The 25,479-nt window shown below is 47.2% G+C and overlaps 1 protein-coding gene across 1 annotated transcript in view; it reads left to right on the top strand.

The window, feature by feature from the left end:
• Positions 1–1,136: 1,136 nt before the first annotated feature.
• Positions 1,137–25,479, top strand: part of LOC149435153 (C-C motif chemokine 28-like) — a 33,170-nt gene continuing 8,827 nt past the window's right edge. Inside the window, exons 1-2 of the mRNA XM_089662969.1 lie at positions 1,137–1,268; positions 15,530–15,656. Of these exons, the coding sequence (XP_089519095.1) occupies positions 1,202–1,268; positions 15,530–15,656 (194 nt within the window). The 5' untranslated portion in view covers positions 1,137–1,201. The remainder of the gene's footprint in view (positions 1,269–15,529; positions 15,657–25,479) is intronic.

Genomic DNA, 25,479 nt, shown 5'->3' with positions numbered 1-25,479 from the left:
AATTGCCACCTGCCACAACCCCTGCCTGGACCTGACAACTCTCTTGGTTGCCATCTGACTCACAACCTGCCTGAACCTGACTTACTCTCTTAATTGTTGACTACCTGGACCACTGCCTGGATCCCATTACTATTTGATTGCCCAATTAACTCGACCCTTGCCTTGACCTGATTATTCTGTTGGCTGTTGCATGCCTTAACCCCTGCCTGGGATTGACTATTCTCTTGTTGATCTCCTGGTGTACAGTTATCACACAATAGCCTTCCTGTCCTCACTCACCTGTTTGTGTGGTAATTCTGAGGGCCCCAACCTGGTATCAGCCTGCAGCAAAGAGCTCCTAGGCCATTATGGTTCCCAGCCCAGCTCTATGATCAGGAGCTCTAGTGAAGACCTGCTGGTGCTTGGACTCTGGGCCTCAAATGGGTCCACGTCACCTGGGGATTTACCATAACACTTGAAACGTAAAAAGGATGAGAGCACCACAAAACGGGGCGAGACCCACTAGGTTTTTATTGTGTATAAAAAGAGAAAAAGCCAATGCCCTTCCATCAGGGCTTAATTACTGTGGTAATTGCAGATAAAACTGGACAACAGTTTGCAAGTAAAAAGGATAATGATCGTGTAGCTACATGTCACCAATCAAGTACGGCCTTCCTGACTACAACTAAGCTGGGGAGTTTTGAGCTCCAGGAACCTATTGGCTTCCTCTCTTGTTACGCACAATAAAGGCCTACTAAACTCACACCAGTTTTGAGGAACTCTCATCCTTTCTATTTTCACTCTCTTCCAAGAAGACTACTACTGCAAAGACGAGAAGAAAAGAAGCAAAGCTCCATTCACAAAGACAACCCTTCAGGTTAAGGATTGTCAGGAGCATCAAGTAACGTACACGCAACAGTATTTAGTATTTATTTTACTAAAAAAAGTAGTTCATGCTTGGACCTCAAGGCAGGGCTATTGAATCAGTCAACAGTAAGGAAATGTAAACATGCTTGGAAGGAACATAGACACATAGGTTATAAAAAAAAGGAGGCAGACTCAATGGACCACTTAGTCTGTTTCTGCCTTCACTTTTCTATGCTTCTCCTCCCCACCTTTTGGCCTGGGGATACAACACTTGGAGGGTGGGTCTGTTCCAGATGTCGACACAATATTCCTCCAGAAGAGCAAAGAAACATTATATTGTATATCATCAGACCCGATGTCTCCTCTGAAGCTCCTCGCCCTCGTAGCCTTTAGCATGGCGATAATTATTGCTCTTTGTCAAGGTAAGTACGTTGGACCAATTTTGTATCCATTGTAAATCTGATTGCCTCTAGATTTTATTTTTTTTACGATCCCCATTTTGGGTTCAGGTCAATGACTCAAAGAATTCAAGACACTGGGTCAGTATGGCAGCAAGGCATTACAGTTTTTTAGAAAGATACATTAATTCACTAGTTTTGTTTAAACTCCTTATGACTAGAAAATAATTGAAAAACTTGTAAATCTTTTTTTGAAAAATGTTCAGAATAATGATTAATGATACATTGTATCTTTGTTAACATTTTTCTGCTTGAATTTCAGCTAACATAGTAACATAGTTTACTACCTAATGATTCTACCAGTAGTTGTACTATTGTTCCACTTTCTGTAACAGGCCAAGCTGTCCAGCAAAAGTTCCATAGTTTGTCAAGTTGTTACAGACAAAATTCAATTTAGTTCATTGGTCTCCAAACCGTGGCCCGGGGCTGAATGTGGCCCTTTTGCTTGCCTTTATCTGGCCCTTGGGGCACTCTTCCTCTCCCACTGATGTGAGGCAATATTATTCCCACTGACACCAATGATGGGGCACTATTATTATTATTATTATACAGGATTTATGGCGCCAACAGTTTGCTCAGCACTTTACAATATAATGGGAGACAATACAGCAACAATACAGTTCAATACAAGAGGGTTAGGAGGGCCCTGATCCTGGGAGCTTACAATCTAGGAGGGAGGGGCTAGTGGTACAAAAGGTAATAACTGTGGGGGATGGACTGGTAGGAGGAGTAGAAGATTCCATAATTAGCTGAGGGCAGGATAGGCTTCCCTGAAGAGAGAGGTTTACAGAGATCGCCTAAAAGTGAGCAGAGTAGGCAATAGTCTGATAAATTGGGGTAGAAAGTTCCAGAGGATGGGGGAAGCTCTGGAGAAATCCTGGAGACGAGTATTGGAGGAGGAGACAAGGGAGCTAGAGAGCAGGAGGTCGTGCGAGGAGCGGAGAGTACGGTTTGGGTGATATTGGGAGACAAGATTGGTGATGTAATTTGGGGCGGAGTTATAAATGGCTTTATATGTGATTGTTAATGTTTTGAATTTTATCTGTTGGGAAACATGAAGCCAGTGGAGGGATTGGCAGAGAGGGATGGAGGACACTGAGTGGAGGGATTGGCAGAGAGGGGTGGTGGACACTGAGTGGAGGCCAGTGGAGGGATTGGCAGAGAGGGATGGAGGACACTGAGTGGAGGCCAGTGGAGGGATTGGCAGAGAGGAGTAGAGGGCATTGAGTGGAGGCCAGTGGAGGGATTGGCAGAGAGGAGTGGAGCACAGTGAGTGGAGGCCAGTGGAGGGATTGGCAGAGAGGGATGGAGGACACTGAGTGGAGGACAGTGGAGGGATTGGCAGAGAGGGGGGGGAGGACACTGAGTGGATGCCAGTGGAGGGATTCCCCTAACACCAAAGTTGGTATGTTGTTTCCTTCAGCTGATGCTGGGACATTTCCTACTCCCATTCGCCACTGTCTGCCCCCCCCCCCCCAAAGCTTGAAGCACCGTAAACTGGCCTTAGTTTGGAAAGTTTGAAGTCCCTTGATCTAGTCCAACCAATAAAAAAAAAAACAAATGCACAGAATATTGAATTAAACAGGCAGCTGAAAATAAATGGCCATCTAGTTTAATGAACAGAAAAAAAATGCATAGAATATTAAATAGAAAAAATGAATACATAGGATATTGAAATCTCCATCTACACAATCCTATACCCACAGTTGAGCAAAAAAAAAAAAAAACTCTATAAACCATGTACCAATTTGCTCCAGCAGGGGGCAGATACAGGGGGTTAGGACAAACCATGACACCACTGACAGGGGTGCTTACAATGGCTAAACCTTTTTATTCACAAAATTAAAAACTGGGTCTGTAATGACTTGTAAAGTGTTATTGGACATCGTACTTTCATTTGTTTCTTATTTGAAGTCATTTTAAAACAACATTTCCATCTACGACTACCCTGTCCAGAGGGTGACAACCCTACCAGGGGATGACTGACCATTCGAGCACTCGGGCACTGACCGAGGGCCTGAGGTCAGTAGGGGGCCCCATGAGATGCCCCTGGTACCTTTCATTGGCTTTTTCATAGGCTTTTTTGGGTGTGGGTGAGGACACAGGGGCCCCATGATCCCCTATTGCCCGGTGGCCCTATGAGTTGTCAGTCCGCCCCTGAACCCTACTGTGCAATTGCAGTACATGCATCTTCCTCCTCTAGTTAGGCTGGCAGGCTAAATTTGATTAGCTTTGTCTGATTAGGGTTTGCTGAGTTGAGGGTTTGATTCCTCCCACCTGCCTCTGGAAGAAGTTTCCCGAATACAGGGCATGGAGATTATGAATATTTATCATGCTCCAGCCAATCCCTGAAAAGAGGAATCCTGAAGGTGGCTGGGGAGGTATTTAACCACTTCCAGTCCGGACAATTTCCCCCCTTCCAGTCCGGACACTTTCCCCCCCTTCCAGTCCGGACACTTCCCCCCCCTTCCAGTCCGGACACTTTCCCCCCTTCCAGTCCGGACACTTTCACCCCCTTCCAGTCCGGACACTTTCACCCCCTTCCAGTCCGGACACTTTCACCTCCTTCCTGTCCGGACACTTTCCCCCCCTTCCAGTCCGGACACTTTCACCCCCTTCCAGTCCAGACACTTTCCCCCCCTTCCAGTCCAGACACTTTCCCCCCCTTCCAGTCGGGACACTTTCACCCCCTTCCAGTCCGGACACTTTCCCCCCCTTCCAGTCCGGACACTTTCACCCCCTTCCAGTCCGGACACTTTCACCCCCTTCCAGTCCGGACACTTTCCCCCCCTTCCAGTCCGGACACTTTCCCCCCTTCCAGTCCGGAGACTTTCCCCCCCTTCCAGTCCGGACACTTTCCCCCCCTTCCAGTCCGGACACTTTCCCCCCCCTTCCAGTCCGGACACTTTCCCCCCCTTCCAGTCCGGACACTTTCCCCCCCTTCCAGTCCGGACACTTTCCCCCCCTTCCAGTCCGGACACTTCCCCCCCCTTCCAGTCCGGACACTTTCCCCCCCTTCCAGTCCGGACATTTTCCCCCCTTCCAGTCCGGACACTTTCCCCCCCTTCCAGTCCGGACACTTTCACCCCCTTCCAGTCCGGACACTTTCCCCCCCCTTCCAGTCCGGACACTTTTACCCCCTTCCAGTCTGGACACTTTCCCCCCCTTCCAGTCCGGACACTTTCCCCCCCTTCCAGTCCGGACACTTTCACCCCCTTCCAGTCCAGACACTTTCCCCCCTTCCTGTCCGGACACTTTCCCCCCTTCCTGTCCAGGCCAATTTTCAGCGTTCAGCTCTATCACACTTTAAATGACAATTGCGCAGTCATGCAACACTGTACCCATATGAATTTTTTAGCATTTTTTGATACAGATAAAACTTTATTTTGATGGTATTTATTCACCGCTGGGATTTTTATTTTATTTTTGCTATATAAACGAAAATGTCCAAAAAGTTTGAAAAAAAGGTGTTTTTCTTATAAAATTTTGCAAGTAAATAATATTTTATCATAAATCTCGGCCAAAATTTATTCCGTTATCTTTTTAGTTAAAAAAAAATAACCCAAATTAGTTTATAAAATTATAATTTTTCAATTTTTTTTTTTACATTTTTATGTTTTTTTTATATTATTATTTATGGGTTTTTTTTTTTTTGGTTTTTTTTTACATACTGTCACCCTAACAGTACAGTGCCGCCATAGTGACACTGTACTACTTGTGGGGGGGATGAAGATTTTTTTTTTTTACACTGATTGCTTTAACACCCATAAAGGCTGTAAAAGCAATCATTTCTCCTTCTCTCTGTCTTCATTCTTGCAGCCATTGAGAAATACTGTGTGAGCTGTGATTGGTCACAGCTTGTCACATGGTACAAGGCTGTTGTGAATAGCCCTGTACCATGTGACCTCTGTGATCATTCACAGATTTCACACGTAGTAAGCAATGATGTCAGAAGTGACATCTTGCTTACTACTCTGCATGTGATCACTGATTGGCCAATCAGTGATCACATGATCGGGATCACGCAGAGGTCCCGTACAACGATCAGTTTTCCGGAGGACACAGTGGGCACCGGATCGTGGTGCTGTGTGCTCCCAGGGAGCAGGGAGGACGTTTATAAATGGCCACCCGCCCCTGAACTGCTCCTGTCCGGCCGTTTATATACATAGGCTGGACGGGAAGTGGTTAATAAATGTTTGAGAGGGTTAAAGAAAAGAAGATAAACTTTGAGAGGCATCATCCCCAAATCTTAGACTATGTACCAAAGAAGGACTAAGTGGGACTTTGCCTCTGACACTCACAATATTAAGTCATTAAAATTCAAACAATATTTTATTGAAAAATTCCATTAAAATGCTCATTGCTCATGTACAAATGTCCAATAAAACACAATACATTGTATGGAGATCACCTGAGAGGACAATGGGGTTGGTATAATGGTCGACGCGTTTCGCAGGAAGACCGGGTTGATCAGCACCTTCTAAGAACTTCAAATTGCATTTCTCCCTTGTTGCTTTGTGACGATGTGTATAGTGCCACCCTTTGTCCTGGATATCAACCAAGGCCTGGGGGCAACCATCAATCTCCACTCGGCCCATGGGGGGACCTCAAGATGTAAGAATTGCCCTTCAGTCAGCTCAAGTCAAGGCAATGGGCAATGTTATGTCTCAGTAAACCACATTATGGGAACTCCCTCTGATTTTGACTTCATGCGACAATGTAGCGTCCCCTTGCAGCATGGTGGACATGATGTTTGGAAGGCCTGAGCGGAGTGTTGTTTACTCTTCAGGGAGGGCTTCAGGTCTACTGAGGCTGCTTACCCTAGGACAGTGTTTCTCAACTCCAGTCCTCGTGGACCCCCAACAGGTCATGTTTTCAGGATTTCCCTCAGATGGAACAGCTGTGGTAATTACTAAGGCAGTGAAACTGATCAAATCACCTGTGCAAAATAATGGAAATCCTGAAAACATGACCTGTTGGGGGTCCATGAGGACTGGAGTTGAGAAACACTGACCCAGGAGAGAGTTACTGGGACAAGAAATTGCAGTCTGAGCCCCAGCAGGAGCTGGGCTGAGAACCTGAGAAAGATTCCTAAAGGATTATTTGCTGGAGGGCACTGTCCTGCAGTCCTGGTCTGGAGAAGGATCTTTTGTCCCTCCACATCTGTGGATGTTGGGTGGCAGACAGCTCCTGGGACTCTGCGAGTAAAGACCTTGCTGTGGACTGTTCATTGTGCAAGTGCCAGAAAGGAACTAAGTGCCAGAGGATGTGATATGGACTGGGGCTGCTCTGATGGAGTCCTAGATATACTGTCCATTCCCTGTTTCCTCCATGAAAAGTTGCCATAGAGAAGGATAGTGAAAAGTCGGTCCTCCTATTAATTTCTGCTATTGTTTTGGAGTATCATGTGACCCTAATCCCCTCCCCTGTTCAAGTTATTCAGCAATAAATTCTAAAAACACATCCTCTAGACCAGGGGTCTCCAAACTGTGGCCCTCCAGCTGTTGAAGTACTACAAGTCCCATCATGCCTCTGCCTCTGGGAATCTTGCCTGCAGCTGTCAGTCTTGCAAGGCCTCATGGGACTTGCAGTTCCTCAACACCTGGAGGGCCATAGTTTGGAGACCCCTGCTCTAGACCATTGTGGCCCTTGCACCTCTTCTGCAGGTTCAGCATCCCCCTCGTCTCCTCTCCCACCTTGTGGGGCACAGCGAGGAGGACAGAACTCCTCTGTCAGATCCTGTGCAGCTACAGAGAGACTTATCTCTGCTCCCCCCCATCCCCATCTTAGCATTTGGCAGCAGAGATGAGGACAGAAGTCCTCCTACAGAGCCTGCGCCTCTCTGTGCAGCCCAGCCCTCCTCTGGTCCTCCTCCAGACCCTGCAATTTCTGCTTCCCAGCTATTCCCCCAGCTTCTTCCTGGCAGTAGCACAAGGTAAGGGTGGTGCACAATGATGTAATGGAGAGTGGGAGACTCCTGACGTCTGATGGCGGGGGTTCTCTCGAAATCTGCTGTAAGAGGGGTGGGGTGCTCTGGACATCTCGTCTTACAGATACAACCGGCCAGGGGCGGACTGACCACTCAAACACTCAGGCACTGAGATGCCCCTGGTACCTTTCATAGGCTTTTTTGGGTGTGGTTTGAGTGTGGGCGTGGACACAGGGGCCCCATGATCCCCTATTGCCCAGGGGGGCCCCCATGAGTTGTCAGTCAGTAGGGGGCCCCATGAGATGCCCCTGGTACCTTTTCATAGGCTTTTTTGGCTGTGGTTTGAGTGTGGGCATGGACACAGGGGCCCCATGACCCCCTATTGCCCGGGGGGAGCCCCATGAGTTGTCAGTCAGTAGGGGGCCCCATGAGATGCCCCTGGTACCTTTCATAGGCTTTTTAGGCTTTTTTGTGTGTGGTTTGAGTGTGGGCGTAGACACAGGGGCCCCATGATCCCCTATTGCCTGGGGGGCCCCCATGAGTTGTCAGTCAGTAGGGGGCCCCATGAGATGCCCCTGGTACCTTTCATAGGCTTTTTTGTGTGTGGTTTGAGTGTGGGCGTGGACACAGGGGCCCCATGATCCCCTATTGCTGGGAGGGGCCTGAGTTGTCAGTCCGCCCATGCAACCGGCCCTTTAATGTTGATGCGGACCCCAATAAAATTGAGTTTGACACCCCTACTCTAGACTGAGCCTGAATAGTTGGGGTGCATGGAGCTCTGTACTAAAAAGGGAGACCTAGGCACAGGGGTGGACTGACAACTCATGGGGCCCCCAGGCAATAGGGGATCATGGGGCCCCTGTGTCCTCGCCCACACTCAAACCACACCCAAAAACCACACCCACACTCAAAAAGCCTATGAAAGGTATCAGGGGCATCTCATGGGGCCCCCTACTGACCCCGGGACCTCGAGTTCCCAAATGGTCAGTCAGCCCCTGCCCAGGCAACATTTCAGCAGCCCCTTTGGCGGCAAGCGCTACATTTTGGGTGTTTTTGGGTGTTTTTGGGTGTTTTTGAGAGGCACAATCATAGATCTACTGGTTGGGGGGGCTGCTTTGTCAATGTGACTGGATGGCCAAAATCAGATTTTTTTTTTTTTATGCGTAAGAAATGTGGATTGTAAATATTTCGATGTGTGTATGATGCCTATGAAGCTCACCACACCGAGTGCGCCAAACGTTTCTGCGGGAAACCTCGAGGAATTTTCATGATCAGATGAATCTGATCGTGTTGCGCAATCCTTGCTGAGATCATCGGGAGGTCGAATATTTAGCGAGTCACATGTTTTCGCACAGATCAGGTAGTTTTCAGCACCCCGTGCTCACACCTGGGATGAGATATTGCTGAAGGGCTCTTTCCTATAGGTGGCTGGTGGGCGGTAAAAACAGGCGGCCGCCCACCCAGATTCTAAAATTACGGCTTGACAAGTCGTGATGTTCTGCCTCGCGGCCACAGCAATTTTTTTTAATGGGGCTGCAGAGTTTGACAGGTGGAACCTGTCTGAATGAGATTGATGGGGCCACAACTGCAACCCCGAACCAAACACTTTATTATTATTGTACAGGATTTATATAGCGCCAACAGTTTGCTCAGCACCAGACTGACAACTCATGGGGCCCCCGGGCAATAGGGGATCATGGGGCCCCTGTGTCCTTGCCCAAACTCAAAAAAGCCTATGAAAAAGGTACCAGGGGCATCTCATGGGGCCCCCTACTGACCCCGGGCCCTCGGGCAGTGTCCGAGTTTCCAAATGGTCAGTCCGCCCCTGCTCAGCACTTTACAATATAACGGGAGACAATACAGCAACAATACAGTTCAATACAAGAGGGATAGGAGGGCCCTGATCCTGGGAGCTTACAATCTAGGAGGGAGGGGCTAGTGGTACAAAAGGAAATAACTGTGGGGGATGGACTGGTAGGAGGAGTAGAAGATTCCATTATTAGCTGAGGGCAGGATAGGCTTCCCTGAAGAGAGAGGTTTTCAGAGATCGCCTAAAAGTGAGCAGAGTATGAGATAGTCTGATAGATTGGGGTAGAGAGTTCCAGAGGATGGGGGAAGCTCTGGAGAAGTCCTGGAGATGAGCATGGAAGGAGAGGATAAGGGAGCACTTGGCTTGCAGTTTCACTGCAATCCCACAATGTAACATTGCCAATCGGCAATTTTTTTAAAAAAGGGAAGAAAAAACAGGCTCAGGAGGCGGCACTAGCTCCTCCTGAAAGCCTGTCAGCTGTTGCCATACCGCCCTCTGAAAAGTGATCCACAATCAATCACTTTTCAGAAGGCAGTAAGCTTACCTCCTGTTTCAATGAACACAAAGAATTAAGTTCAGTGCTGGTGATGCGATTAAAGCTGGATTCCAGGTATGGATATTGTTCCTAGGTACATGGATCCAGTGTGATCCAACGTAACTATGTATGTGCCATACCTGGCTGATCCCTGTGGAAATCATTGGATCCCTCCTTCTCTCTAGTTCCCTGGTCTCCTCCTCCCATGCCTGCCTCCAGGACTTCTCCAGGGCGTCACCCATCCTCTGGAACTCCCTACCCCAATCCGTCAGACTATCACCTACTCTCCTCTCCTTTAGGCGCACCCTGAAAACCCATCTCTTCAGGGAAGCCTACCCCACCCCCTGCTAATTGCCGACCTCCTCCACTCTTCCTACCACCCCATCCCCCACAGCTATCTCCTCCTGTGCCACCATCCCCTCCCTCCTAGATTGTAAGCTCCAAAGAGCAGGGCCCTCAATCCCCTCATGTTTTGCATTGTATTGGTATTGCTCTGTCACATGTTCTGTCCCCCTTTGTAATGTACAGCGCTGAGCGAACTATTGGTGCTTTATAAATACTGTATAATAATAATAATAATAATAATAATAATAATAATAGTAAGCATTGCTAGTGTCCAGGTCCCATGGTGAGCAGCTGCGCTCCTGCTTAACCACTTCCAGTCCGGACACTCCCCCCCCTTCCAGTCCGGACACTTCCCCCCCCCCCTTCCAGTCCGGACGCTTTCACCCCTTCCGGTCCGGACGCTTTTCCCCCTTCCGGTCCGGACGCTTTCCCCCCCTTCCGGTCCGGACACTTTCCCCCCCTTCCGGTCCGGACACTTTCCCCCACTTCCTGTCCGGACACTTTCCCCCCCTTCCCGTCCGGACACTTTCCCCCCCTTCCGGTCCGGACACTTTCCCCCCCTTCCGGTCCGGACACTTTCCCCCCCTTCCGGTCCGGACACTTCTCCCCCTTCCGGTCCGGACACTTCTCCCCCTTCCGGTCCGGACACTTTCCCCCCCTTCCGGTCCGGACGCTTTCCCCCCCTTCCGGTCCGGACGCTTTCCCCCCCTTCCGGTCCGGACGTTTCCCCCCCCCCTTCCGGTCCGGACGCTTTCACCCCCTTCCGGTCTGGACGCTTTCCCCCCCTTCCAGTCCGGACACTTTCACCCCCTTCCAGTCCGGACACTTTCCCCCCCTTCCAGTCCGGACACCTTCACCCCCTTCCAGTCCCGACACTTTCCCCCCCTTCCAGTCCGGACACTTTCCCCCCCTTCCAGTCCGGACACTTTCACCCCCTTCCAGTCCGGACACCTTCACCCCCTTCCAGTCCGGACACCTTCACCCCCTTCCAGTCCGGACACCTTCACCCCCTTCCAGTCCGGACACTTTCCCCCCCTTCCAGTCCCGACACTTTCACCCCCTTCCTGTCCAGGCAAATTTTCAGCTTTCAGCACTATCACACTTTGAATGACAATTGCGCAGTCATGCAACACTGTACCCATATGACTTTTTTAGCATTTTTTTGAGACAGATAAAACTTTATTTTGGTGATATTTATTCACCACTGGGATTTTTTTTTTATTTTGCTATAGAAATGAAAAAATCCAAACATTTTGAAAAAAAGTGTTTTTCTTATAAAATTTTGCAAATAAATAATATTTCATCATAAATCTTGGCCAACATTTATTCAGTTATCTTTTTAGTAAAAAAAAAAAAAAGCCCAAATTAGTTTATAACCAAAAATTATAATTTTTTTTTACATTTTTATTTTTTTTTTTTTATATTGGTTTTTATGGTTTTCTTGGTTTTTTTTTTTACATACTGTCACCCTAGCAGTACAGTGTCACCATGGTGACACTGTACTACTTGTGGGGGGGTGATGGAAGATTCTTTTTTTTTTTTTTTACTCTGATTGCTTTTACACCCATAAAGGCTGTAAAAGCAATCATTTCTCCTTTTCTCTGGCTGCATTCTTGCAGCCATTGAGAAATACTGTGTGAGCTGTGATTGGTCACAGCTTGTCACATGGTACAAGGCTGTTGTGAATAGGCCTGTACCATGTGACCTCTGTGATCATTCACAGATTTCACACGTAGTAAGCAATGATGTCAGAAGTGACATCTTGCTTACTACTCTGCATGTGATCATTGATTGGCCAATCAGTGATCACATGATCAGGACCTTGCACAGAGGTCCCGTCCGACGATCGGTGTTCCACTGTGTCCGGAGGACATAGTGGGCACCGGATCGCGGTGCTGCGCGCTCCCAGGAAACGTGCACAAGCAGGGGGCGGGGTGGCTGTTTATAAATGCCTACCCGCCCCTGCACTGCCACCGTCCGGCCATTTATATACAACAGCCGGACGTGAGGTGGTTAATGAACACAAGAGGTCGGGTGCTCAGAACAGTCACCACTCAGAGAACACTCTTCATGTTTTCACAATGAATGCGAAGCATTCTCTGATTGGAGGAGGTGGAGAGGCGGGGTGATGACGTCACAATCTCCACCTTGTCCACTCAGAGAATGCTTTGCATTAAATGAGCAATTGCACAATGTTCTCTGAACGGTGCCCTTGCTGAGAACACAACCTCCTGTGTTCACTGCAGCAGGGCAGCCACTCCGCACAGAACTTGGAAGCTGATGGTACCTACTACAGTGATTTCCAGCTTCCATGGGCATCGGCCAGGTATGGTACATACATAGTTATATTGGTCCAAGGAGGGACTGACTGGCAACTTATGGCACAGGGGGCAAATACAACCCAGAGGCCCACGGTGCAGTGACTTGGCCCCTCTCCCACTATCCCTCTTTCCTGCCTCCTCCCGATCCTGGCCCCCAACCCAGGCTGAAGCTCTGCTCCAGGTACTCTCTGCTCACCAGGCAAGTCGGGCTGGACAGTGCCTGCTGCACCAACTCTGGGCTCCTGGACTGGCTGGCAGGGAGTGGCCAGGAGCTGTACGGGGGAGCCCTGGTGGCTCTGTCAGAGCTGGTTGGGGCAGGAAAGCCTCTGGTGGAGGGCACGATATACACCATCCACTCTAGATGGAAGCTCTGGTGGTAGTGCACTCTAGATGGAAGCTCTGGTGGTAGTGCACTCCAGGAGAAAGCTCAGGTGGTAGTGTACTCTAAAAGGAAGCTCAGGTGGAAGTGCACTCTAGAGGAAAGCTCCATTGGTAGTGCACTCTAGAAAAAAGCTCCATTGGTAGTGCACTCTAGAAGGAAGCTCAGGTGGTAGTGCACTCTAGAAGGAAGCTCAGGTGGTAGTGCACTCTAGAAGGAAGCTCAAGTGGTAGTGCACTGTAGAAGGAAGCTCAGGTGGAAGTGCACTGTAGAAGAAGTCTCCATTGGTTGTGCACTCTAGAAGAAAGCTCCGGTGGTAGTGCACTCTAGACAGAAGCTCAGGTGGTAGTGTACACTAGAAGGAAGCTCCGGTGGTAGTGCACTCTAGACAGAAGCTCAGGTGGTAGTGCACTCTAGACAGAAGCTCAGGTGGTAGTGCACTCTAGACAGAAGCTCAGGTGGTAGTGTACACTAGAAGGAAGCTCAGGTGGTAGTGCACTCTAGACAGAAGCTCAGGTGGTAGTGTACACTAGAAGGAAGCTCAGGTGGTAGTGTACACTAGACAGAAGCTCAGGTGGTAGTGCACTCTAGACAGACGCTCAGGTGGTAGTGCACTCTAGACAGAAGCTCAGGTGGTAGTGCACTCTAGACAGAAGCTCAGGTGGTAGTGCACTCTAGACAGAAGCTCAGGTGGTAGTGCACTCTAGAAGAAAGCTCCAGTGACAGTGCACTCTAGAAGAAAGCTCAGGTGGTGAATCAAGCTAAAAATGGTATATATATATTTATTCAGACTTGTGGCTTGTTTTGCATTAGGTTGTATTGCTATCTTTGCCCCCCCTCCCCCCCCCCCACTTCTTGTATATCTTTGTCCAGCACATCATATTAGGCCTCAGCGAGTGTCGTGTTCATACCAGCAGAGTTGGCCGGGACACCGAATTTGCCCCCCCAGCTGATCTGTTTTTATTTTGGCAGGCAAGTCATGAATGTCTTCCAGCGTCATACATCATACTGACCCGGGGAGGAGACTAAATCAGAGGTGAAATGTACATTACAGAGGAGATTTCATTTTAATCTCCAAAATTCAGAATGAAAATGCTGCAAAGTGACACCTGTGGCCCAGACAGACCACCGTCCCCGGCATGGAGTCACAAGGGATGGCTTTCTGTGCGTCGCATGACAGGGAACTTTCTGCACCGCATTGCCGTCCACATGACGTAACAAAGCATGCCTCTCAGATAGTTGGGATTGTATGTTGCATGAGGTATGCGGTGCTTCCCCAGACACTGGAATGAGCAGGGGCGGACTGACAACTCATGGGGCGCCCAGGTAATAGGGGATCAGGGGGCCCCTGTGTCCTTGCCCAAACTAAAAAAATCCTATGAAAAAGGTACCAGGGGCATCTCATGGGGCCCCCTACTGACCCCGGGCCCTCGGGCAGTGCCCGAGTTTCCAAATGGTCATTCCGCCCCTGGGAATGAGTCGCATTCGGTGGGCGGTTCGTCCACAGTCGGGTACTCTTTGCCATGGGTGCAATGCATACATTTAAACACCCCCATTTGCTACGATTATAGCTTAAGGGGAGTGGTTGGGTGTGTGTGTGTGTGTGGGGGGGTAATAAAAATGCGGTTCAAGCCACTCCCCTCCAACCTTTTTTTTTGCCAGCATAATGATCTCTCTCTTCTCTGCTACAGTTAAGCAAAACAGCTTGGTCACCAACTATCCCCCCAAGCCTTCTGATTGGACAATATAGGATTATCACCTACCCAATAAAGCAGGGGCATCCCTAGGGTTGGTGTCACCCGGTGCGGTAACACTTGGTGACACCCCCTCCGATGATCCCCACAGGATGGATCGGGTCTGCGGATTAAGCATAATGGATCGGAGTCCGATCCATTTTCCTCCCCAATCCGCAGATCCGATCCATCCTGCGGGGATCATTGGCTTGCTTTACAACTTACCTTTTCATGGAGCGGGTCCGGTGTCACCTTGTGCGGTAGGTGTCACCCGGTACGGCACGCACCCCCCGCACCTGCCTTGGGACGCCACTGCAATAAGGTCATCACCCTATTCCCTCTTTCTGTTCTGATTGGTAGATTGACAGCACAGTGTCATGCAGGAGAGCTGGATTGGCTCACTGCTGCCCCTCCCTTTCCCAGTCAAGAACAGGATCTCAGTATATAATTATTATTCATATTTTGTTAGTGAATACATTCTATTACAGGTACTTTATACAGCGCCATCAATTTACGTATATATTGTACATTCACATCAGTCCCCGCCCCCGAGGAGCATACAATCTAAAGTCCCTAACATTCATATACTAGGGACAATTTAGACAGGAGCCAATTCACCTACCAGCATATCTTCGGAGTGTCGGAGGAAACTGGAGTACCCAGAGAAAACCCACACAGGCAGAACATGCAAACTCCATGCAGGTGGTGCCGGGGTTGGGATTCAAACCGACAACCCTAGTGCTGCCAGGCAGATGTGCTAACCACTTATCCACTGTGCTGTGCTAGTGGTGGCTTATGTCTGTCTGGATTGAAGCTTCGAAGAACTCATTCAGTGCCCTATCCTGTACAGCAGTTGATCCGAACCACGGCACCACCTGCATGGAGTTTGCATGTTCTCCCTGTGCCTTCGTGGGTTTCCTCTGGGTACTCCGGTTTCCTCCCACACTCCAAAGACAAGCTGGTAGGTTAATTGGCTCCTGTCTAAATTGTCCCTAGTATGTGTATGTATGAATGTGAGTTAGGGACCTTAGATTGTATGCTCCTCGGGGGCGGGGCCTGATGTGAATGCACAATATATATGTAAATTGATGGCGCTATATAAGTACCTGAAATAAATAATAATACCATGTAACAATTATACCCCAAATTGTGTGGATTTTTTTGGTTACACAGGCATGCCGACACGCACCATGTCCTGCTGCACCCAGCTGGCCAAACACATACCAAAGAATTTATTGAAGAACGTGACCAAGGTGCACTTCCAGAAGAAGGACGGCATCTGCAACCTGCGTGCCATTGTGTGAGTATAACCAGATTCCTGCCGTATTCTCAGGAAGAAGAGTGTTCCCTGCGGTGTCAAATCACCCTGAGGAGGGAGGATGAGGGGTCTTCAGTATAATGATCCCTGGAGACCCTGACATGTATCTGTCTATCTCCCGTCTGATCGATGTTTATAAACAATGTTACTTTGTATCTCTCTATCTCCCGTCTGATCGATGTTTATAAACAATGTTACTTTGTATCTCTCTATCTCCCGTCTGATTGATGTTTATAAACAATGTTACTTTGTATCTCTCTATCTCCCGCCTGATCGATGTTTATAAACAATGTTACTTTGTATCTGTCTATCTCCCGTCTGATCGATGTTTATAAACAATGTTACTTTGTATCTCTCTATCTCCCGTCTGATCGATGTTTATAAACAATGTTACTTTGTATCTCTCTACCTCCCGTCTGATTGATGTTTATAAACAATGTTACTTTGTATCTCTCTATCTCCCGCCTGATCGATGTTTATAAACAATGTTACTTTGTATCTCTCCCGTCTGTTCAATGTTTATAAACAATGTTACTTTGTATCTCTCTATCTCCCGTCTGATCGATGTTTATAAACAATGTTACTTTGTATCTCTCTATCTCCCGTCTGATCGATGTTTATAAACAATGTTACTTTGTATCTCTCTATCTCCCGTCTGATCGATGTTTATAAACAATGTTACTTTGTATCTCTCCCGTCTGTTCAATGTTTATAAACAATGTTACTTTGTATCTCTCTATCTCCCGTCTGTTCAATGTTTATAAACAATGTTACTTTGTATCTCTCTATCTCCCGTCTGATCGATGTTTATAAACAATGTTACTTTGTATCTCTCTATCTCCTGTCTGATCGATGTTTATAAACAATGTTACTTTGTATCTCTCTATCTCCCGTCTGATCGATGTTTATAAACAATGTTACTTTGTATCTCTCTATCTCCTGTCTGATCGATGTTTATAGGCACCAGGAGACTGGCCTTATTGTTTTCTTTTTCTTTTTTTTTTAATGCATCAGCTTCTATATTTACAGAGAAAATCCTGACTGTTATTTTGACAGTCAGGAATTGCTGGTGTGTGTATATATGTGTGTGTGTGTGTGTGTATATATATATATATGTGTGTGTGTATGTTTATATATGTGTGTGTGTGTGTGTGTATATATATATATGTGTGTGTGTGTGTGTGTGTGTGTGTATATATATATATGTGTGTGTGTGTGTGTGTATATATATGTGTGTGTGTGTGTATGCATAGTAACGGGGTTAGCTCGGCAGCGGGTGTGTGTGACCCCCTGGATGGGTGCACAACACAAAAAGACAGGCACAGCACAACAACAGTGGAGGTGAAAACAAACAGGTGCAATTTATTTACAATATTTACAGAAAAATGGTAAACCAAAAAAAAAGAAACATCAAAATAAATCCTGGCCAACTTGGCTACTTACTGCAACAACAGCTTTCCCTAGCTACCCACTAGGTACAGCCTGCTGCTATACCTAGTTGCTAGTACTTAGAGCAGTGGTTCTTAACCTTTTTGGAGGTACTGAACCCCACCAGTTTCATATGCGCATTCACCGAACCCTTCTTAATTGGAAAAATAAAATATGATTTTTAAAATTCAAAACATAGGTATATATTTATACATAGGTGCACAAAATGAACAAAACCATTAAGAACAAAGAACAAAACCATTAAAACATGATTTTCACACAAAAACAAAATAATGAATATTTACCACAAATCAGTGTGACTTCTGCTGTTGTCTTTCAGAGGCCAGTTCAGAAATGCGCGGCATTACCTTGGCAAGTGCCACTCTCATGTCATTTTCGCAACAAAGTCTGTTCCTTTTCTTCGTCTTTATGTCCAGCATCCTCGAAAAGGATTGCTCGCAAAGATATGTTGTAACAAACGGTATGAAAATTCATCCCCCATATAGTAATTCATCCCCCATATAGTAATTCATCCCCCATAGTAATTCATCCCCCATATAGTAATTCATCCCCCATATAGTAATTCATCCCCCATAGTAATTCATCCCTCATAGTAATTCATCCCCCATATAGTAATTCATCCCCCATAGTAATTCATCCCCCCATATAGTAATTCATCCCCCATATAGTAATTCATCCCCCATATAGTAATTCATCCCCCATAGTAATTCATCCCCCATATAGTAATTCATCCCCCATAGTAATTCATCCCCCATAGTAATTCATCCCCCCTATAGTAATTCATCCCCCCTATAGTAATTCCTTCCCCCTATAGTAATTCATCCCCCATATAGTAATTCATCCCCCATATAGTAATACATCCCCCATATAGTAATACATCCCCCATATAGTAATTCATCCCCCATATAGTAATTCATCCCCCATAGTAATTCATCCCCCATATAGTAATTCATCCCCCATAGTAATTCATCCCCCATATAGTAATTCATCCCCCATATAGTAATTCATCCCCCATAGTAATTCATCCCCCATATAGTAATTCATCCCCCATATAGTAATTCATCCCTCATAGTAATTCATCCCCCATATAGTAATTCATCCCCCATATAGTAATTCATCCCTCATAGTAATTCATCCCCCATATAGTAATTCATCCCCCATAGTAATTCATCCCCCATATAGTAATTCATCCCCCCTATAGTAATTCCTTCCCCCTATAGTAATTCATCCCCCATATAGTAATTCATCCCCCATATAGTAATTCATCCCCCATATAGTAATACATCCCCCATATAGTAATTCATCCCCCATATAATAATTCATCCCCCATATAGTAATTCATCCCCCATAGTAATACATCCCCCATATAGTAATTCATCCCCCATATAGTAATACATCCCCCATATAGTAATTCATCCCCCCTATAGTAATTCATTCCCCATATTAATTCATCCCCCATATTAAGTCCCCCCTGTGTCAATTCACTTACCTTTGCTCCGCGCGTTCCTCTCGCTGTATTCCCGCGCCGTTCCGGTCTTCAGGGCGGACTGTGAGAGGAGCCTAGCTCCTCTCACGTTCGTCACGCTGCCCCGCCTACACACATCCTGACAGCCAATCACTGGCTATCAGGATGTGAGTGGCAGCGAGACTGGCCAATCATTGCATTTGAGTCCCTGCCGCCCGAGAGGAGGGAGGGGAGCGGGCGCCCGGCACACAAGAGCCGCGGCTTGCCGACCACTGGGCATGTCATCACAAATCATGAGTCGGGTGTGGGTCACCTCCGCCGAACCCCCGAGACTGACTCACCGAACCCCTGGGGTTCGATCGAACCCAGGTTAAGAACCACTGACTTAGAGGCTAGCCACACAGGCTTTGGTCTCCCTGCACACAGATAAGAGGTCAGCTCCCCAGTCAGTTCAGGCACAGATCTGGTTCCAGGGTGGAGCAACTCCCCAAGCACTCTGGGAAGTTTTATACAGGTGTTAATGAGCCCCCTACCTTCAGCTGGGCTCATTACCTCAGTGCTGAAGGACTCAGCACTTCCCTCTAGTGGTACAAATCCCCATAAAGCCTGAACCTTGGACAAATGTATCGTCCATCCAGGACGCAACCAGGTGATTTCACCTGCCTACTGTCACAATATATATATATGTGTGTGTGTATATATATATGTGTGTGTGTGTGTATATATGTGTGTGTGTGTGTGTATATATGTGTGTGTGTGTGTGTATATATGTGTGTGTGTGTGTGTATATATGTGTGTGTGTGTGTGTGTATATATGTGTGTGTATATATATATATATATATATGTGTGTGTGTGTGTGTGTATATACAGTCAGGTCCATAAATATTGGGACATCGACACAATTCTAACATATTTGGCTCTATATACCACCACAATGGATCTGAAATGAAACAAACAAGATGTGCTTTAACTGCAGACTGTCAGCTTTAATATGAGGGTATTTACATCCAAATCAGGTGAACGGTGTAGGAATTACAACAGTTTGCATATGTGCCTCCCACTTGTTAAGGGACCAAAAGTAATGGGACAAGTGGCTTCTCAGCTGTTCCATGGCCAGGTGTGTGTTATTACCTCATTATCCCAATTACAATGAGCAGATAAAAGGTCCAGAGTTCATTTCAAGTGTGCTATTTGCATTTGGAATCTGTTGCTGTCAACTCTCAAGATGAGATCCAAAGAGCTGTCACTATCAGTGAAGCCATCATTAGGCTGAAAAAACAAAACAAACCCATCAGAGAGATAGCAAAAACATTAGGCGTGGCCAAAACAACTGTTTGGAACATTTTTAAAAAGAAGGAACGCCCCGGTGAGCTCAGCAACACCAAAAGGCCCGGAAGACCACGGAAAACAACTGTGGTGGATGAGCGAAGAATTCTTTCCCTGGTGAAGAAAACACCCTTCACAACAGTTGGCCAGATCAAGAACACTCTCCGGGAGGTAGGTGTATGTGTGTCAAAGTCACCAATCAAGAGAAGACTTCACCAGAGTGAATACAGAGGGTTCACCACAAGATGGAAACCATTGGTGAGCCTCAAAAACAGGAAGGCCAGATTAGAGTTTGCCAAACGACATCTAAAAAAGCCTTCACAGTTCTGGAACAACATCCTATGGACAGATGAGACCAAGATCAACTTGTACCAGAGTGATGGGAAGAGAAGAGTATGGAGAAGGAAAGGAACTGCTCATGATCCTAAGCATACCACCTCATCAGTGAAGCATGGTGGTGGTAGTGTCATGGCGTGGGCATGTATGGCTGCCAATGGAACTGCTTCTCTTGTATTTATTGATGATGTGACTGCTGACAAAAGCAGCAGGATGAATTCTGAAGTGTTTCGGGAATATTATCTGCTCATATTCAGCCAAATGCTTCACAACTCATTGGACGCCGCTTCACAGTGCAGATGGACAATGACCCAAAGCAGACTGCAAAAGCAACCAAAGAGTTTTTTAAGGGAAAGAAGTGGAATGTTATGCAATGGCCAAGTCAATCACCTGACCTGAATCCAATTGAGCATGCATTTCACTTGCTGAAGACAAAACTGAAGGGAAAATGCCCCAAGAACAAGCAGGAACTGAAGACAGTTGCAGTAGAGGCCTGGCAGAGCATCACCAGGGATGAAACCCAGCGTCTGGTGATGTCTATGCGTTCCAGACTTCAGGCTGTAATTGACTGCAAAGGATTTGCAACCAAGTATTAAAAAGTGAAAGTTTGATTTATGATTATTATTCTGTCCCATTACTTTTGGTCCCTTAACAAGTGGGAGGCACATATGCAAACTGTTGTAATTCCTACACCGTTCACCTGATGTGGATGTAAATACCCTCAAATTAAAGTTGACAGTCTGCAGTTAAAGCACATCTTGTTCATTTCATTTCAAATCCATTGTGGTGGTGTATAGAGCCAAAATTGTTAGAATTGTGTCCATGTCCCAATATTTATGGACCTAACTGTATATATATGTGTGTGTGTGTGTGTGTATATATGTGTGTGTGTATATATATATATATGTGTGTGTGTGTGTATATATATATGTGTGTGTGTATATATATATATATGTGTGTGTGTGTATATATATATATATATGTGTGTGTGTGTGTATATATGTGTGTGTGTGTGTGTGTATATATATATGTGTGTGTGTGTGTATATATATATGTGTGTGTGTGTGTATTGTAACAAGGTTAGCTCGGCAGCGGGTGTGTGTGACCCCCTGGATGGGTGCACAACACAAAAAGATAGGCACAGCACAACAATAGTGGAGGTGAAAACAAACAGGTGCAATTTATTTACAATATTTACAGAAAAAAATGATAAACAAAAAGAAACATCAAAATAAATCCTGGCCAACTTGGCTACTTACTGCAACAACAGCTTCTCCCTAGCTACCCACTAGGTACAGCCTGCTGCTATACCTAGTTGCTAGTACTGGGAGGTTAGCCACACAGGCTTTGGTCTCTCTGCACACAGGTAACAGGTCAGCTCCCCAGACAGTTCAGGCACAGATCTGGTTCCAGGGTGGAGCAACTCCCTAAGCACTCTGGGAAGCTTTATACAAGTGTTAATGAGCCCACTACCTTCAGCTGGGCTCATTACCTCAGTGCTGAAGGACTCAGCACTTCCCTCTAGTGGTACAAATCCCCATAAAGCCTGAATCTCGGACAAATATATCGTCCATCCAGGACGCAACCAGGTGATTTCACCTGCCTACTGTCACATACCCCCCCCTCTTGTTTCAACCTTGGGGTTGTAACACCAGTAGCCAGGCAGGCATGTACCCGGGATAAAGCATCCACATTTCCCATCTGAACACCAGGGCGATGCTTCACCGTGAAGGTAAATTCCTGTAGGGCCAGAAACCACCTATTTACCCTTCTATTGGTCTCCTTATTTTGAGCCATCCATTTCAAGGGAGCGTGATCTGTGATCAGGTCAAAATGTCTGCCCAGCAGATAGTACCGAAGGGAATCTAGGGCCCACTTCACCGCTAAACACTCCTTCTCAATCGTGGCGTAATTTTCCTCGTGAGACTTTAGCTTTCGGCTGAGATAGATTACCGGGTGCTCCTCCCCCTGCCAAACCTGGGACAGCACTGCTCCTAAGCCAACATTGGATGCATCTGTCTGGACCACAAAGTCTTTTGAGAAGTCTGGTGAGTATAGGACTGGCTGGCTACATAAGGCCCTTTTTAAAGACTGGAAGGCTGTTTCAGCCTCAGGGGACCACTTAACCATGACAGACTCCTTCCCTTTTGTCAGGTTGGTTAGGGGTACTGCCATAGAAGCAAAATGGGGAATGAATCGCCGATAGTAGCCAGCAATTCCTAGAAAAGCCCGTACCTGCTTTTTGTTATTTGGGCGTGGCCAATTCTGTATTGCTTCCACTTTGTTTACCTGAGGTTTTATTACCCCTCTCCCAATAGTGTACCCCAGGTACTTGGCCTCCTCCTGTCCAATCGTACACTTCTTTGGGTTGGCCGTAAACCCAGCTTTCCATATTGAGTCTAGCACAGCCTGAACTTTTGGCAAATGTGAGGCCCAGTCTGCGCTATGGATAATCACATCGTCCAAGTACGCTGCAGCATACTTCTGATGGGGACGAAGAATCTGATCCATTTTTCGCTGAAAGGTGGCCGGTGCATTCTGTAACCCGAACGGCATTCTTTTATACTGGAATGACCCTTCTGGGGTTACAAATGCAGTCTTCTCCTTTGCCGACTTAGCTAGGGGAATTTGCCAATAACCTTTTGTCAAGTCTAGCGTTGTCATGTACCGGGCTGCTCCCAGTCGGTCGATTAGTTCATCTATCCTTGGCATGGGGTAGGTGTCAAATTTTGTAACTTTATTCAACTGTCGAAAGTCGTTACAAAATCGCCAGCTCCCATCTGGTTTGGGCACCAACACTATGGGGCTGGACCAGTCACTTTGGTACTCCTCTATCACCCCCAAATCTAGCATTCTCTGTACTTCCCCACGTATTGCCTCTGGGATTCTATAGGGTTTCAGTTTTACTCTTTCACCCGGTGGGGTGATAATGTCATGCTCCACCCCCGAGGTTAGTCCCGGCAGCTCAGAAAAAACATCTGTGTTGCGGAGCACAAACTCTTTAGCCTCCTGTTTTTGAATTGTAGACAAGGTGACTGCTATTCCAACCTCCGGAACCAAGCAGTTAGATGGCGCTGGTGACAAACCCTCAGCAACTAGGGATTCCCTGTCCCTCCAGGCCTTTAGCAGATTGATGTGGTAGATCTGCTCCGGTTTCCGCCTTCCTGGTTGTCTGACCCTGTAATTCACTTCACTCACTTTCTCAATCACCTCGTATGGGCCATGCCATTTGGCCAGGAATTTGCTTTCAACCGTAGGGATTAGCACTAGCACTCTATCTCCTTCAGCAAACGACCTGGTCCGGGCCCCCCGATTGTACACCCTCTGCTGCGCTAACTGTGCTTGGGACAAATGTTCCTTTACGATAGGCATGACCTGGGCAATTCTATCTTGCATTTGGGCGACGTGCTCAATCACACTCCGGTGGGGAGAACTCTCACTTTCCCAAGTTTCCTTGGCGATATCTAACAGCCCCCTTGGGTGTCTCCCATAGAGCAACTCAAATGGTGAAAACCCTGTGGAGGACTGGGGTACCTCCCGGATGGCAAACATCAAATAGGGTACTAAATAATCCCAACCCTTTCCATCCTTATCTACCACCTTCCTTAGCATTTGTTTCAGGGTTTTGTTGAACCTTTCCACCAACCCGTCAGTTTGGGGATGATACACAGAGGTGCGCAACTGTTTTACCTTGAACAGTTTGCAGAGCTCTTTCATCACCCGGGACATAAAGGGGGTTCCCTGGTCCGTCAGCAGTTCCTTTGAAATACCCACTCGGCTGAAAACGAGGAATAGCTCCTTAGCTATTGTCTTGGCAGAGGTATTTCGGAGTGGAATTGCTTCTGGATAGCGGGTGGCATAGTCGAGTATGACCAACAGGTACTGATGCCCCCTAGCGGACTTCACCAGCGGACCTACCAAATCCATGGCAATCCTTTCAAAGGGGACCTCAATGATGGGAAGAGGTACCAGTGGACTACGGAAATGGGGCATAGGGGCCGACTTCTGACACACAGGGCAAGAGGAACAGTAATTTTCCACCTCCTTAATGACCCCAGGCCAATAGAACCGCTGCAGTACTCTTTCCCGTGTTTTCTCCGCCCCCAAATGACCCCCAAGGATGTGTCCATGGGCCAACTCCAACACCAACTTCCTGTAAGGTCTGGGCACCACCAGTTGCTCAATGGTTTCTTCTGCCCCCTGAGCAACTCGATAGAGTAGGTCCCTTTCCACAAGGAAGTATGGATAAGCAGCAGTTTTCTCAGGACTCACTAGTTGGCCATCTACTTTTACTACATTTTCCCGGGCTTTTATCAGCGTGGGGTCTTTCAGCTGTTCGGTGGCAAAATTTTCCCTATGCACCTCTAAGTCCGAGAAATCCAAAACCGGCAGATTTTCATCTGAGGAGGTGGGCTCCTCCCCAGTTCCTTGGGTCTCCCCAGCTAGTACCGACAAGGGGAACTTGGGAGAGACCTCACCACACTCAGACGCTTTCTTGGATTCAGCTTCCTGGTCTGCAGGGGAGACAGTGGGGGGGTCAGAACAATCCCAGAGTTCCCAGAATTTTGGAAAATCCCTCCCCACAATGGCATCATGTGGTAAATGAGGTACCAATCCTACCTGATGAGACAGGTTACCTTTGGGGGTCTCAAAAAACACAGTAGCCACGGGATACTCCCTAGTGTCCCCATGCACACAAATCACTGCCACCTTTTTATGGCCAGAGACCTTTGTAGTGACCATCTCCTCTCTTATCAAGGTTACCAAGCTACCTGAATCCAGCAACCCCACAATATTATTTCCATTAACAGTCATTTTGCACAAATGTTTCTCAGTGCCCGGGCTGGCCGTGCATACCACTGTCGCAAACAGCGACTGACGTCTATTGCTCAGAAAGTCACACTGCATAGGCTCATCCACCACTGGGCAATTAGCTGCAATATGTCCCTCTTGCCGGCAGCGGTAACAAATAATTTTTTTCACCGCTTCTTGCGGCCTTGGCCTTCCTGGCCGCTCTGGCCAGACATTGGGTAATACTCCCACCCTCTCACTCTCTCCACCCTCACCCCTTGTAGTCATCTTACCCGCCGCTGGGGATGGTCTGGTCTTAGGGTGGAAAGTCTGTGAGTCTCTGGAAGAGGAGGTCAGGTTCTCAGTAGCCAAGTATCTCTCCACTAGATCCACCAGCTTGTCTGCAGTTTCTGGGTCTCCATGGCTGACCCACTTTTG

The sequence above is a fragment of the Staurois parvus genome, unplaced genomic scaffold (genome assembly GCF_062004578.1).
Source record: "Staurois parvus isolate SC_StPar_1 unplaced genomic scaffold, SC_StPar_1.0 ptg001593l, whole genome shotgun sequence".
Classification (NCBI taxonomy): domain Eukaryota; kingdom Metazoa; phylum Chordata; class Amphibia; order Anura; family Ranidae; genus Staurois; species Staurois parvus.
This window is presented reverse-complemented; position numbering and strand designations above follow the sequence as displayed.